We start from the raw sequence: 16,831 nt of genomic DNA, 5'->3' as shown, positions 1-16,831 counted from the left end.
TGTAATGATATTTGTAGTGGAAACCATTAAAATTTCTGTGATGGTTTCTATTGTTTTGGGGTGTTTTTTTCCAGAGGGCTGTTTTATGCTGAGCCCTTGCCGTTAACTATGCGTACGCAAGACGGTCAGCACACATACTCTGCAGTCATTTGGTGTAATGCTTGTGCACGTCCTCAGAAATTAACATGACACATGGTGCGTGGTGCAAAATCAACGTGGGGGCCATGTGACACCTTGACTGACACCACAACTGACTAAACAAAATAATGTCATGTCTCAAATTGCATACTTGTATACTATTCAGGAACTTTACTGAGTTTTTTGGGGGCACGGTGGCTTAGCACGTTTGCCTCGCACGTTGGGGGTTCGATTCCCACCTCCACCTTGCGTGTGCGGAGCTTGCATGTTCTCCCTCTGCTTCGGGGGTTTCCTCCAGGTACTGTAGTTTCCTCCCCAAGTCCAAAGACATGCACAGTATGCTGATTGTCATTTCCAAATGGTCCATAGTGTGTGAATTGGTTGGCACCCCGTCCAGGGTGTCCCTCACCGTGTGCCCTGAATTCCCTAGGTTCCACTGCACTAGCTAATTAATATGAGTTACCTCGGATTGAGTAGAAATGCAGTGGAGAATAGTGATTTTTTTTCTCCTTCACATATGTACAGCTGTACAGTTTGAGATTGTGGATTATTATGTAACCATGTTAACAACTTCTCATGGGAGTAACAAAAATACAGCACATATACCAACACATTAGCACCATCATTGCAGCAGGGGCGTAACCTGGTCTAGGCATTGGGGGCTATAGCCCCAATGATTTTTTCTTTTGCCTCGAATAATTCTCCACTTGGAGCGGTTTGTCACTACGTAACTGAACATCAGTAAAAAAAGATGGTGGTGTTGTAATTTCAAATCTTCAGTGAAAGGAGGCGAGACCAATCAGACAGCGTTTACAGGAAAATACGTGGAAACACTTGCGTCTTATTCGCTGACAGTTTCTCAATTCTGCCAAACGCTAGTTCACAGTGTCAGTGTGAGGAACAATGGATAAACATATATATTTTTTTTAAGCTGTAAAAGGGTTGAAACTGAAACACTAACATCTTCTCATGCTAAGCAGGAAAACAAGGCATGTAAATGTCTATATGAGTTCCATTTTACGTGAACATGACATGAGCAGAGCATAAGGAAAGATAACGTACTTTGCATGGCACTGTAGCAACTAAATGGTTTGCACTTATATAATGCCTTTTTAACCTCCGCAGTTCTATAAAGCACTTTACACTGTCACATTCACCCAGTGCAGAGCTGCTATACCGTCTTGCCCATGGACACTTTGGCACGTGGGGTCATGTGGGCCGGGAATCAAACCGGCAACCCTGCAATTAATGGACAACCCACTCTATCACCTGAGTCACAGCCACCCCATACAATGATAGCTTAGTTGTGCTTTCCCTTGGCTAGTGACACCAAATGAGCCTAGTTACTAATGTTTTATATTTTATCGGTCTGGTAGTCCTACAAACAGTGACAACACATGAGGCAAGTCTAATGATAAATCCAACTTTTTTTCTGAGCATGTCATACATTGTCAGTTACCACAGCTTCCATAAAACAAAACTCTAGGCTACTAGCTGAGCTGGAAAAAATGCAAGAAAAAAAAAAAACGCATGAAAATAATCTATTTAGAAGTAAGTTTTTAAAAGTTTTTTGATGGAGAAGAATCTGGGCTCAGCCCCAGATGATTAACAGTCCAGCTAATGACCCTGATGCTAACCTCCTCACAAATATTCTGATATACACATATTTAAAGTGTTTCAGGGTGGCCTTTTCCTTTAAACATTAGATGATTTATTATTCACTATGATACTTGTAATTAGTAATGAGTATATCAATTCAATCCATTATGCATAGCACTTTTTTTTTTAAAACTAATTTGCGTAGGAATCATAACCTGTGTTAGTATTTCCATTTCAAAATTTTTCACTAATTCGTTCCTCTGATTAATTCCATATAATATGTCATTCCCGTCCTCAAATGCAACACGGTATAGCTACTTAAAACTCGGGGTTTTAACTCGGGGCAGTGTGTATGACCCGTTTGGCGTTCCGTAGCGGAGAAGCGCGCCCTGATGCTCGCTCCCGAAGTGACCAATCAGCGCGCCGAGCGCAGGGCGCGCGCACAGCTGAGCGGATGACATCATCGAGTTAAATCACTGCGTGAACGTGTTTAAGGACTGCTGTTATTATTTATGTTTGGAGAGCTCTCCTTCTTCATGACCCCACGGGAGATTAATCAATTGACCGTTTAAAAGCAGATTTTAAAACTTGTTGCAGTCAAGGACCCTTGCAAATGTACTGTAATGTAAAAAAATATATATAATAATTTACATGTATTAATAAAAATTATTTTATAACTATACAAAATGAGGCATTCTTATCCTTTTTCCTTCCTTCCTTCTAATAGATGCTAATTATATATATATACATACATACATACATATATATTATATTAATGTTATTATATGCTAATATGTTCCTATTATAATGTACTTATCAATAATGCAACTTTATTTATTGAAACATCACATTATTACCGGCTTTTACAATCACATTACAGACACAAATCTATACCCAAATAAGTAAAAACACGAGTCCACTCATAGAAAAGTTCCTTTATTTGCTAGTGAACTGTGAAGTGTGCGTCAAACAGGCCATAGTGCTTAATACATCTAAATAATGTACGTTCATGATCACAGCAAACAAACAAAGAAAATATTTTACGCTTAGAGTTATGCATAAACAGTCAAACTCTCATTACATCATTATTAATGCAATAAAGATGCACTTATGTGGGCTTTTTAAAAAAAACAAAAAAACAAGGCACATAAATATAAAAGCATGTATTTTGGCTTATTCTTTACACTTCATCATAACGTAAGTTTAAGTGCAATTGTATTGCTGAAGTCAAACACGTTCGATTCAGAATAAGGTGGAAATGGTGTACGTTTCACTCGCTCGATCACGTCGCTCCTGTAAAAGTGCTCGTTTCACAACAGCAGTCTACGTCAGGCAAAGTGCTTCAACACTTTATTATTATTTAATACACCATCGTCGACTCCCGTCCAGTGTGCAACACCTCATGTCACATCACAGCAGAGTCTAAAAGACTCTTTAAAAAAGACTGTACAGTGTGTTTCCATGCAGAATTGACAGTGTATTGGCTTGACGGTGATGTATTACATGATTTGCCATTTAAATATTCATCACGCAAGCTGATAGGTTAACGGAAGATTTCTAAAGACTGCACCGGCTTGATTTACACAATGGGGTGTGCACAAGGGCATTAAAATCAGTACTGGAACATGAGTGCTGTCTGCTACACAAATTTACACTCATACATCCAAAACGGCTTATAATGTCCAAAAAAATAAACGTCTGCTTCCATATAAACTCCCGTAAAACACACACAGAAATAAACATGCAGCAAAGGGACTCCCAGGTAGCTTATACGCTCTTTAAAAAAAGAAAAGAAACCACAACGAATAATAAAATAACGAACTTTTAGAAACGTGACTCGTTCTCTCTCACCTAATAACAATGCCTGCAACATCTGAGCTCTGATTGGCTGAGAACATTCTACAAAAGCTTTACCAGAGCTCCATCAGTTTGTTCTTGTGCGCTTAACATCAATCCTTGATTGACAATTTGAGTGTGTGCGTGTGTGTGTGTATAATCATCCCACCCCTATAATCCAGCCCCCACTTCGGCAGTCAGCACTGAGTGTGTGAGTGTAAAAAGGGGGCGGAGTTATGAGACTGCCTGTGCTCTGTGAATGAGGAAGTGGCTGAGTCGGCGCTGGAGGAAACATGGAGCTAAGAGGAAGATGATCCAGGACCGGGAGACAAGGGGCGGAACGGATCGGTCGCAGGACTAAAAGAGAGAGAGAGAGAGAGAGAGAGAGAGAGAGAGAGAGAGAGAGAGAGAGAGAGAGAGAGAGGGGTTACTGGTCAGTGTAATTATAGAAAAGAGGTGTGGTTATAATGTAATATAAACATATATTACTGTGATATCCAATCAAATCATTTCCGCAGAACGGGCCTTGTTTCTCAAGCTGGATACGAACAGATTTTTTTGCGTAAATTGTTCGTACAACCGTTTACAAAAAAAAAATTGGTATTCATGAAAATCCTGTACATTTGGGGGAAAAAACATTCGTATCCTACTCGTGCTCCCAAAAGTAGACAAATGAAACGGATCATTCCGTTATGACAAAAGAAATGACGGGCCTGTCTGTAAACCTTAAACAAACATCTCGTTCATCAACATACACACGTGAGTATGAAGAAAATCAGCATTACTAAAAGATTGACAAACCATGCCCATTTTCTTTCAAATAAATAATTATAGGTACCTTATAGGTACACTCAGTGGATGATGGTTAATTAGTCCAACATACTGTAGTGACATGTTCAAAACCGTCAAGATATAGAGGTGGAGACGGATGCAAGTGCAGATAAAGGTATAATAATAATCAAAACAAACTCAAAAGAAGCTATAAACACGTGGCAAAAACACTAAAGCGAGGAATAAACATGACACAAGGACCAGAACAGAATCAACGGCAGGGTGAGACAACTAAAGCAAGACAAAAGTGCAGTGCAAACTATGGCTATAAATATATGTGTGTGTGTGTATATTTTATATATATATATATATATATATATATATATATATATATATATATATATATATATATACACACACACACACACACACACACAAATGACATGACAAATATGGAATATTTAGTACATGTAGATCTGAAATATCATCTAAACCACAAACCACAAAACATGTAAACAAGTAAATGTAAACAAGTCCAACTCATGAATTTTAACTAACAAACAGTTACATATAACTCCACACACGTTTTGGTGACGAACTCGGAAAACCTGTTAGATATCGCTATGGCTGAATTTTAGAAAAAAAATTAAAAATTCCGCCTACACAGCAAAATCGCCAGTGTTGATTTAACACACAGTGTTGAATTCACACCCTACAGTGTTTATATAAGTCCACTGGACTCATATAAACACTCTGGCTGTTAATTCAACACTATGGATTTTACAGTGTATTACACACGTTATGATGTTCTACTTCCACCAGGGTGGAAATGTTTTTGCTCTTTAAAAATGTTTTTTCTTTTAAATAAATCTTGGTAATCACGTTGTTTATGGAAACAGTCTAAAAATGACTAAAACCTTACTATCTAAGCGTGATTTCCTCACACAGTGAACGTCATGCTTTGATCAAGCTGTTAGACAGTTATGTGCTGAAGCAAAACGGACGTAAGCCTAATTCAGTCCAGTTTGTGATCCGATACTGGCTGGCAAAATGTCTGAAATATATTTAGGTTACTTCACAGATGTACCGTTACTCACAAGGTTGAAAACGACAGCAAGCGCAAAGAACCATGTTTCAAAATAGGGGCATTAAGGCTACAAAAACATGACGCAACAACTGACTGAGAACTGGGCTGTGGAAAAACATCTTAATAGAATGGCCAAGGTGATTATGTGTGTGTGTAAGTGCGTGTGTGCGTGTGTGTGTGCGCTCACCTTCTCGTTTATGCAGGTCAAGTTTGTTCTTCGCCTGCTGGTTTCCTTTAGCTGCTGCCTTCTCATAATAACACACTGCAGTCACGTAACACCGTGGAACTCCAAAACCTCTCTCATAGCACTGACCGAGAAACAGCAGACCAGTACTGTCCTACACACACACACACAGACACACACACACACACACAGACACACACATACACACACACAGTCCAGATTATGCTCCAAACAAGTTTCTCTAGGTCCACCGTTCTGTAACTGTGTAGCCATGCCCTAGGTATAATAACAAAAAATCTAAATACCTAAATACAGTATAGTACGTGTTGTGTGTAGTAATAGCACACCTACAATTTGTCCTTATAAATATCTGTATATTATGGGATGTCGACAACTTCCAAAAGCAGTTTCCGTATGCGAGTGCATCCCGGGTACAATTTTTATAAGTACGGACAGGGTAAGTGTTAATATCAGCACAAATATTCACTGAGAATGATAAAATATAGGCAGTGTTTATAAGGACTTAACTGATGGCACTGTGGTTCTAGTGTATGCAGTATGTGTATAAAATATAACGTGATGTGTCTCACTCACTCCACTCTCCGCTGCCATTCTGAAATAGTGAACTGATTTTCCTCCATCGGCGTCTGGATCCTGAGAGAATAACACACCCAGGTACAGCTGAGCCTGAGCGAGAGAGAGAGAGAGAGAGACAGTCAGACAGACAAGGAGAGCAAAGAGACCAAGAAAGAAAGAGTCAGTTTAGTAAGTGATGCTACAGAGAAAGTGTACTTTTTGAAAGTGATCTCTCTCTCTTTCTCAGTACCTCAGTGTGTCCGGCAGCAGCAGCGTTCTGCAGAAGAGACATGGCTGTAGCAGTAGCAGTGTGTGCGTCCATGATGCTCAACTGCCCCCTGCTGTTCAGGAGGAGTTTTGCACAGCGGTACTGAGCCTGTGTGTGACCTGCCAACGCTGCACACTTGTAATACTGCAGAGCCTACATACACACACACGCACGCACAATCAAGAATGACCTACAGTTCAGTTGTGAATAGAATAATGAGCTTGCCTACACTGAGAAGGACACAGCATGCTTTTTCAAATAAATAAGGGGACCCTGGAAAGTAGTCGCCTTTACACTACCTTCTGAATGGGACGCGCTTTGCCTTTGCCACAAACGTTGCCTAACAAATGCTGTCTACTGACATGACATCTTTCCAAATAGAACTAAATAAATTGCACTATTTGCCCAATATTATGCATGTTGCATAATATAACTGATTACATGTCTACAATACACTAAAATATGTTTGTGTGTGTGGATGTGTGTGTGAGAGAGATACGTACCTTGCTAAGGTCTTTCCCGACTCCGCGGCCCATCTCATAACACACTCCAACATTAAACTGAGCTTTGGTGTAATTCTGCTGAGCCGAAGCCCGAAAACACTCGAACGCTGCCTTATGATCGCCTGCTTTAGCACTCTCTAGACCTGACACACACATACACACACACACGGAAAGTGTCAGAAATATCATTACAGGCAGTAAGTGCGTCTAGTACAGCAGTGACAGTATACTTGTATAATCATATAGCATGATAAGGAAATGTATAATACCTGAATGTTAACAATTTTTATGTACGAAGTAAAGAATAAAACACTTGGGAGCGTGCTGTTATAGGAAAATAATCAACGTCAGCAAAAGTGGAGTTACCGTTACCACCCCTAAGTTGATTATTTTCCTATAACAGCAAGTGTTTTATTCACAAACAGTTTGCCAACAAATACGATTCACTGTTTATTAATAAAGGTAGGTGATACTCATTATCCATTTAGTTAGTTTTTATCCACAAGTTAGTTCCTGTTATCACTTATATTGTAACAGCTACTCTAAACAGTCCAACGAATACAAAGAAACGCACCTTAAGACTGTCCCATGGTGGAAAACTTCACTTTAAGCGGTTTTCAAGCGATGACACTTGAGACTCCTTCCATAAATGTTAAATAAAGTCTCCTCATTCAAAACTTTACCATAGCAACAATTATACGGTATTAGGCTTAGATTTCGTGACGTGTCCACCGTATAAGTCTCTGTGAACTAGCCATTACTACAGAAACGATTTCAGTATTAAGTGCGTTAAATTTACTTACGCTAAAAAAAATGATTGCACTAGTTAACTTCTAAACTCTCGGAACTAAACTCCTAACTAATCTACCTAAACTTGCCAAATGTACTACACCAAATTTAATAAACTTAATTAGTTTATTAAATAGTAGTGATGTGTTGCTCATGAATCTTTAATATGACTTGGGAACAATGAGTTGTCTCAGAGAGTGATTCGTTCAATTTGTGTTGGCTGTGCACGCACTGCAACATCCCTATAGGTTCTGTACAGGACACAGAAATGATCATTTCACGTATCAAGTCTTCGGGTTTGCGTTCATCACGTCACAGCTCCACTGCATTCAGCCTATGGGGCAGTCATGGGATGAACGAACGATTCAAACCCGAAAACTCGAGAGATGAACTAATCATTTCGGTTTCCGGGGAACAGACGACTCGGAGGTGAAGTGAACTAACAGATTGTATAGCCTGAAGACCAGCTACGGTATTAATTAATCCTTTCTGTTTCTCATAATTCGGCGTCGGCTGCATTAGCCTATAGTTTATTTTTTATTCCAAATGTGATCAACGTTTGTGTAAGTACTAGATGTGTTGAGGAATTTAACATGTAAACATTTTAATTATATCCGGCTGAAATGAACGAAATGACTCGAAAACAAGATTCGTTCATTTTGCTGAATGAGATTCAAAGATCCGAGTCGGTAAAATGATCCAAACTTCCCATCACTATTAAACTGACTACATTTACTAAACTAAATGAATGTGGTAATATTTTTACCGATGATGTTGAGGATGACAGGCACGCTGTTGCCTGCGACATCTCGCAGATTCCTCTCGGCCTCGTCCAGAGAGCACGACTTCTGTGAAAATATGCATAAGGGTCAAAGGTCTTCGCCGTGACAGCAGGTCAGAGATATTTATAAGAGCAGCTGTGTCAGGAACAGCACCTGTCCTTGTGGTACTTCACATCCAGTGGCTGCTGTCTGGGAGACATTAAAGTCTGGGAGTGCTTCTAAAGTAAGAACGAAATTCAAGAAATTAGCATAACAAAGGCATTTACCGTATAAAAGTATATATGAATACATGGAGAGACTATATAGTGACCTGTTATGTTATGGTTGACTGTCTCCCCCTGCTGGTCATTGATGGAGTGTGCAGGTTCAGCAACAGTGCTGTAATTATAAACACTGCTGCTGCTGCTGCTGCTGCTGTGCTCTGGACTTGTTAACGCCCCCTTCACACCCATCACACACACTCCACGGGGCAACACAATGTGTCCTGACACTGTGAGAGCAGAACAGAAAGGAACACAAGAGAGAGAACGTCAGTGTGCTGTAAGAATGGTGCATGCTGCAGTGAAATTAAATTTAACTCCAGTATGTGTGTTACAACACTGAAGAGGAATAATGCAAAGGAAGGAGCCATAGGACACGTTCTACATTTTCTATATAGTCCTTTTCACAGGTGCATATGGGGGGGGGGGGGGGCCTGCCACTGTCTGTATTAGTTAATAAACGTCGAATCACTAATCACTTTCTAATTATTATTACAATCAGAATTATTTTTCAAGTTGTTTCATGTCACACTCCATTTTTTTCTCTTTCAGCTCAAAGCCAGTCTTTTTTTTTTTGATAATTTTTTGGCGACGCTGCTAATAAATATGATTAACAAATGGTAGCTATATAGTACTTGTCTAATGTCAGCGAAGTCAAGCTACATTTTATTTCAAATGAACAAACTCAAAACATCATACGTTTACCTCGAATAAAAGAAAGGCTGAGAATATCAAGACGAGACAAAAAGGATTAAAGGTCGACCGATTGATGTTGCGATGATGAATCGGCAGCGATAACTGATTGCTGGAACTAAATCCACACCAATAGTTTTGCCCGGTTGCATCAGTTGTGGAGCGGCTGAGAAGGGTCCGCTGTCATTATACAGTACAATAGCGGCCTCTAGAGGCGAAATAAACACTATCACTGACACGTTTTGTTGTGTTATTTGCAGTGTTTTTTTTAAAGTAATAAAATGTATCTCTTTTTTTATGTTATTTGGAGTGTTACCTTTTGGTTCAGTTTGGAGGTATATCTTTTATATTTATTAATAGCTAATATCTATTAATATTTATATATTTATTTCCATTAAAAAAAGCAAATTTTCATGGTATAGTCAGTACTTATTTTTGTAATAAAGTTCAGCAATATATTACTTTGAGTGTTTTTATTCAGTATCAATTTTAAAAACTATCAGTTATCGGTAGGTACTGCCCAACTTAATCCAGGTGTACAACGGTGATCCCCGTTGTAAGCCATGTCACACTGTAGGATCTCAGTTGTCGTTAATGTCAGACTGTATGACAGTCAAAACGTGAAAAATGTCAAGAAGCCTACAGGACTACAGGACTGTGCCTCAAACCTTCTATAATCGGAGGAAAAATTTTATCCCAAGGACCATTAATCGGCTGTCAGGGAACATGTCAAACTAGCAATCAAAGACTACAGATTTTGGCCTAGGATTATAGGATCAAAATTTGTTACAGACGACCAAATCATGGCCAAAATCGTACAGCGTAAACCCGGCTATAGGTCAACCTCTAAAAATGATCACAAGTGTGAGATTGGAAGCAAAAGGGGCGTTAAAAACACTTGCACAACTGTATTTAATATATTATCAACAACATTATCAACTAATTTGATTGAAATATCACGGTATACCATCATATCGATACATCACCCCAGTCCTGTTCGAAATCATTTTCAGAAAATCGTAAGTACCGGTTAATAACGACACAGAAAACAGTGTACATGATTTATTACTAAATGCATCATGCATTAGTAAATACGATTTCCCCTCGAGCTAGGGCTGTAGCATGCAGCATGCTCGGAAACTCAAAACGCAAGCCCGATGCATGAGCTCTTAGCAAACGCATGCTTTTGGGTCTTCAGTGACATTAACGTTGTTTACTTTCGACACATGCTTTTGTTATGGTTTATGTCCTGTCTCCGCCCCATATAGTCATAGGTTGTTTCCCGTATGTGCCATCATTGTTTTCAGCTGTCTTGTGTTTCACCCCTGATAACCCCATTTAAACCCCTCGTGTCTCTTTGCACTTCGCGTAGTACTGAGTGTTATCACCATACCAAGTGTTTGTACCCTGTTCCTCATTTTAGTTTCATGTTCTTTGATCTTGTCTCTCGTTTCTCGTTCTTGATTCTAACCTTGCCCAGTTTATGCCTGTTTGCCAATCTCATGACCCATTGCCTGTTTCTTGACCTCGCTATTGTCTCGTTTTGGATTTGTCTGCCTGTCTCTCTCTAAATAAACTCTTATCTGCATTTGCATCCGTCCTAACCTTCATTACGTTATACACGTGACACATGCGTCCTTAATTAAATGTTATGCTGACGATTTGAACCACGAGCTGGAGCTGATGCATCTTTACTACTTATGAGTAGTGGACAGACATTTGTAATGAAAGCTTTACCATGGAGATGTGAGATATAGTGCTATTGTGTTTCCAAGCAAAACAGGAGTGTGTTATCTCCACACAAGTTCTCGGGTGTACTCTGTAGCCCGACTGGAATGATCACAATATGTGAATTTTACATTCTCAATATGAATGTAAATCAATACGACAAACGTGGCCTTGTTCCCCTTCAATTTATGTTTGTTTTGCTTTAAGTGGCTGTGGTGCATGATCGGACAGGACGAAGGATTGACAGGACTCACGCATTTCGAGCAGGATCTTGTGTGTGCATTTGTGAAGGAGGCGTTCTGGGAGGCGGGGCGTTCCCGGGTTCTGTTCGCCAACAGAGGAGAACTGAGAGTGGATCCTCCTGCAGATCTGCATGAACAGAACCGCCGCGGCACCCTACATACACATACACGAAAATCATCATGTATATGCAAAAAGTATATTCAGACTTTGTAGCTCATTATGTGAACTCAAATGATGAAAGAGTGTGTGAGTGCTGGTGGGTGTGCTCTGTACCCATCCCACTGCATCCAGCGCCGTGTATCTCTGCATTCCAGCAGAGCAAAACTCTGCCGTTCTTTTGCTTTTTTTCTTCTGGTCTCCATCATCCCCTCTCTGAGACCTGAAAGCAGTAAACCAAACACAATTTAGTTATAAAATGTCTTAATTTAGAATATGATTTCAGGATATAACGCTGCATGACAGAATAAGAGTCCAAACAGGAAGGCACATAAGTGCTCACGTCTTCAATGGACAAGTCATTTTTTCTGAAAGCTCATTATGTGCAATTTATATGCTGTGTGTGTGTGTATACAGTAAGCTTGCTCTCAAAAAGATAAGAGAAATCCTTACTTGTTTCAGTTCTACTTTATTCCATTCTAAAATTTCATCACTGTCTGAGCTGTGAAAGTGTTCAGTGCTCGAAATTCACTCATGTGTAATGTGTGTGTGTGTTTGTTTTGGGGGTTTTTTTTGTGACGAATCCCTGCTTGGAGAATAGCACGCAATACTGATCATGTGATAGAGGAATGGAGGGATGGAGTAACGAGCAAAGGTTACCGTCCGGTGGAGAGCACCGACGATGAGCTGATGACTTCATCCTCAACGTGGTGGCCGTTCGAGAGACGCAAAGACGACGTGTTCCCATGGTAACGGCTTAAAACTGGTAATAAAACAAAGGAAAAGATAAGAGGAAAATAGTTGATAAGCAATCTGCATTGTGGACAAGTACAATTCGAGTCAAATAGCATTTTGTTTTAAAAATAATAAATGATTATTGTGCATTTTAACTTCAGTGTCCAGCATCACAGGTCTGTGTCTCCAAAAACCTCTTGATCTGAACGTTTATTTAAAAGGTTCTCAGCTTTGTTAAAGGGTTCTAGTTTGGAGTATGTTTTTTCTATATACAACAGGGTGCTACACTTCTAGTTCTGACTAAAAAAAAAATAAATAAGTGTTCTTACCAATGGTCCAATTGTCCCATGTCATCTATTCTGATTTGACAGCAATACAAATATAGAATTCGTTTTAAAATATGCATTTTATCTTCTCACCATTATAGTATAGAAACATTATTGATGGAAGCAGGGCAGAACAAGTTCAGGCATCCCACTAAGTGCCATATTTTCCCCTCTATTTACTACTCATTTTCACTTTCCTTTTACCTTGTTATGCTCAGGGCGAATTGCGCCCAACATAATCTCTAATCTCTATAATTGTATAATGAAAATAATATTAATAATAATAGCACATAAAAATACGTCAAGCCCATAATATTTCAGAGAGTAAAGTCTTTTAATAGTCATTTTTTCATCTAATATTGCTCCAAAATTAAGGTTAAATTATTATTATTATTTTATGTCTGTGTGATTTGTGAATGCATTTTGCATGATGCTAAACTGGAAGTTAATTAAGCCTTTATTACTTGGTAGATACATTAGCCTGGTGGCTCCAGTGGAAAGCTAAAGAAGGACATTTCATACATTAAACATCCATTTATATCTTGCCCCGCCTGGGAAAGAGGAGCATTGTGCACATTTCAAGTTTAGAAAACATATGATTAATATACTAACTCAATGATAAACTCTCATAACATTTGACGTTCGTTGGAATTGAAAACAGTCAGTGACCTTTTGGGCCAGTGAACTCTTCAGCAAAACAGGCCACGAAGCGCGTTCAACGGCTGTGTGCTCATGATGTTATTTTTAAAGACTAATACTGAAATAGACTGATTAGGCTCTGTAAACTCTGTTAGCGTTACAGAAAGTTAACGCTGCATTGCTACACACAGAAAGAAAAACATAAACACGAATGAAAATTAAAGACATTGTTAACATAACAGAGGCCAAAAAAATAGCTCACCTCTCCCCACCAAGCTTTGTATTCGCCACATCTTCAGCTTGTTCTTAAGTCTCAGTTAATTATCGGTGCGTTATTACGATTTCTAAGATGTTAAATTGTTAGATGTTTTATTTATTGTTGTGTCCATGATTTAAAAAAAAAAAAAGAAAAAAAAAGAGAAAGCGCACATCAGCGACCTGCCGCTTCCGCATGCAGATCTAGAGAAGAAGTCACGAGACTGTTCCTGATATTTTAAGGGCGGGGCTAAGGTGCGTAAGGCGGGGCTTACTGGACGAAAGGTGATGCAAGCGCATGTTAAAACTAAATATCATAAATTCTACTGCTAATAATGTTAGCAATAATAATACTGAGGAGCATAAATAGAAACTATTACTGAATATTTGTATATTTAAATTATTACGACAATACCAAGTAATACATTAATATAACAATGAATACACAATAAATAGTGCACCACAACCAATTTACCAATAATTTGACAATATATTTAAAAACAAGCATAACTAAACCTTATTATTATTATTATTATTATTATTATTATTATTATTATTATTATATTGCTGGCTGCAGTCTGATAAATGACCATGAGGGGGCAGTACTGTCAACAAGAAATCATAAAATCACCATGGCATTGAAGTGACATTATTCTGCACTTTTAGAATGGTGTTGCAGTGGAAATCAACAGGAAATTAGCAATCTTGATAATTATGCTCGATATGCTATAAACAACATATTAATTATTCTTAATAAACTATATGGTCTTTATGGAAATACGTTTTACACATTTCAATTAAAGCTAATTTTATTAGCATGACAATTACAGTTGGTAAAGACGCAAGATTTACATACATCGCAGTAATACCACCTGATATAAACTTCTTACATTTAAAGAGTTAAAGGGGGGAAAAGTTTAGTTAAAATAATTTTTTTTTGCTTTAAACTTTGCCCAAACTGCCCTCACGTTAAGAGGCTAACAAGTAAGCCAACACACACTTAGCACAAATACATCCTTTATCTGATAGTACATTTACTAGCTAACCAAATACTACCAGAAGGGACTTCCTCCCAGTTCTCACTTAACTGATATTTTCAATTATCCCTTTTTTAATCTACTACCAGCTTCATCTGTTCAGTCATAGATGCATCTGTAGGTGTTTGCCTGGTCTGTGTTTGTCTGTTCAGTGTTGTAATATTTACTTCAGTGTCTGTACACCATCTTATGACACACACTTGCTTACTCTACCATACACACCATTTCCTTTCCTCTCAGAGGCATGGCGAGGACTTATTTAGAAAGAAAATGGTAGAATGGTCTTACTAGAATGTCAGCCATTTTAAGAAAGTGCTAGAATGTTCTAATAAGACTTCTTGACAATAGAGTGCTCACACAGTCATAATGTTGATGGACGAAGGACTGTATATATTACCTATAATTCAGTGTAGGTATACATGAGTTTCTGCACTGAGAAATGGAGTCTCTTTACACAAACAACTTTAAAACAGTTGTGTAATTAGGTAAAGCACAATGCTAGCTATGTTTTCTTACTAGTGCACTAGTGTTAAAGATCCATCTGACATGCTGGCCAATTATTAACAGATAAGCTTGCAAGCTTTTCGCTAGCTACTGAATACGCTATAATAGTACTTTTCTAGTAACTGTTTTTGATGCACACCATCCCAAATGGCATATTCCTTTATGTTTTTTCAACACCTGTGTTACTTGTTAGCATAAATTCTAATGAGAACTCTTCAATTAAACTCTAGGATTTTGGAGGGAGTGGATGTATATTCCTTTTCCCAGGGCCTCATGTTCCCTTAGCTCATTGTTCTCTCAACCTGATACATACATTGCTAACCCAGTGAACAAAAGATATGAAAAATACATGAAAAAGATGTATTTGCTTAGATTAATATGAGATTTAGATTACTATCATGAAGATGATTATTAATACGTCCTTTCGAAGGCATAAAAAAGGTGTTTAATGTGGTCACATACAAGATGACTAATATGCTGTCCAGCGTAAACCTATTATTTATTTATTTAGTCGGAAGAAGGTGGATCATGACCGACCAAAAGAACACCAAAGACAATAACTTTTAATGGGCCAACCTAAGTAAGGCCTGACTGGCCCAACAATGGACAGCTATGGATGACTCTGGTTAGTCATAGGTTTAATATAAGTCATAGCTCAAAACATGGTGGCAAATCTCCAGACCTATTTTAAAAGACACACTTTTAAATCTGTCTTTCCTAGTGATATAGGAAATGGGGCCCTAGGAATATAGAATCCTTGCACCATTGTGACATAGGAACATTGGGTGATTTCCTAAAAGTTTACAAGTAGTGAACATAGGACCCTGGGCACATGGGAGCATAGTGCCTTATACCGTTTTTCCACCAGACGATGCAGCAGGGCTCAGCAAATTATCTGTAATCCCATATTTTGTCACTATTTCTACCATCACCATACCAAAGTACCCATGTTAAATTTGGTTACCCTTCTTATCCAGGTACCATGTGAGCCAAGCCAGAACATACTGGTAGAGGTAAAAGTAGTGCATCATCCAGGGTCAGCTTGATAGCAAGTTGCTGTCAGTTTCTGACATAAAAAATATTCTCTGTTGGTGACTGCCTTCTGATAAAAAAAAATGCACTTGGAAGGATTTAGGGAAGCGTTGCTCAACTTCCACTTCAGATACGCCCACATCACCAGCTAATGGAATCATGAAGTTTTGATGACAGTAGTGTGGTGAAAGCCTCTATTGTAGCTGCTGACAAGCAGACCCTGTGTAGAACATATTGACAGGTGCAATGTGCGTGCTGAAGTTTCTGATGAACCTCCTGTTAAAAGTTGGCAAATCCCAGAAACCACTGGAGCTTCCTGACTGTCCTGTGGCAAGGCCAATCCTGCTGCACAGCTTGCACCTTCTGCTTCTCTATGTACACCAAATTGAATACTGGCAGCTGGGACCAGAGGCACAAACTTTACCAATAAATTGTTGAGTTCATGGTAGTCAGTTCAGGATTCTTGGTCCTCTATCTTGCTTTTCCACAAAAAGAGTTCCAGGAAAAATGTAGGTTATGTTTTTCCAATCAAGGTAATCTCAAAACAACAGAATGTTGTGGTGAATCAATTACATACAAGGACATAGTGTTATAAGGTGCAATTCCAAATCGCATCAGCAGGTGCTTGCTTTGTTGCTGGATAGAGATAGCTGGCAAGATTGCACTTCCAGGCTCTGACTGATAAAGCAG

The 16,831-nt window shown here is 38.8% G+C and overlaps 1 protein-coding gene across 1 annotated transcript; it reads right to left on the bottom strand.

The window, feature by feature from the left end:
• Positions 1-2,475: 2,475 nt before the first annotated feature.
• On the bottom strand, positions 2,476-14,043 carry dele1 (DAP3 binding cell death enhancer 1). Its single transcript, XM_053650000.1, has 12 exons — positions 13,576-14,043; positions 12,274-12,376; positions 11,731-11,836; positions 11,469-11,610; positions 8,844-9,023; positions 8,687-8,751; positions 8,518-8,599; positions 6,963-7,105; positions 6,442-6,612; positions 6,210-6,302; positions 5,619-5,769; positions 2,476-3,930 (listed from the first exon to the last, which is right to left on the bottom strand). The coding sequence occupies exons 1-12, from the start codon at positions 13,604-13,606 to the stop codon at positions 3,734-3,736; spliced, it is 1,464 nt and encodes a 487-aa protein (XP_053505975.1). The 5' UTR covers positions 13,607-14,043; the 3' UTR covers positions 2,476-3,733.
• Between the last annotated feature and the right edge of the window lie 2,788 nt (positions 14,044-16,831).

The sequence above is a fragment of the Ictalurus furcatus genome, chromosome 2, assembly GCF_023375685.1.
Source record: "Ictalurus furcatus strain D&B chromosome 2, Billie_1.0, whole genome shotgun sequence".
Lineage (NCBI taxonomy): Eukaryota > Metazoa > Chordata > Actinopteri > Siluriformes > Ictaluridae > Ictalurus > Ictalurus furcatus.
Note: the sequence above shows the minus strand (reverse complement) of the source record. Positions and strands in the feature narration are given on the sequence as shown.

Bases quoted from the DNA above. Each gene is read 5' to 3' on its own strand.
- dele1 (XM_053650000.1), bottom strand. From the start codon at position 13,606: ATGTGGCGAATACAAAGCTTGGTGGGGAGAG. The intron at 8,600-8,686 runs GTGCTGTTCCTG...ATATTTTCACAG, and splicing joins GTGAAGTACCACAAGGACAG to AAGTCGTGCTCTCTGGACGA. The intron at 7,106-8,517 runs GTAAAAATATTA...TGTGTGTGTCAG, and splicing joins TGTCATCCTCAACATCATCG to GTCTAGAGAGTGCTAAAGCA.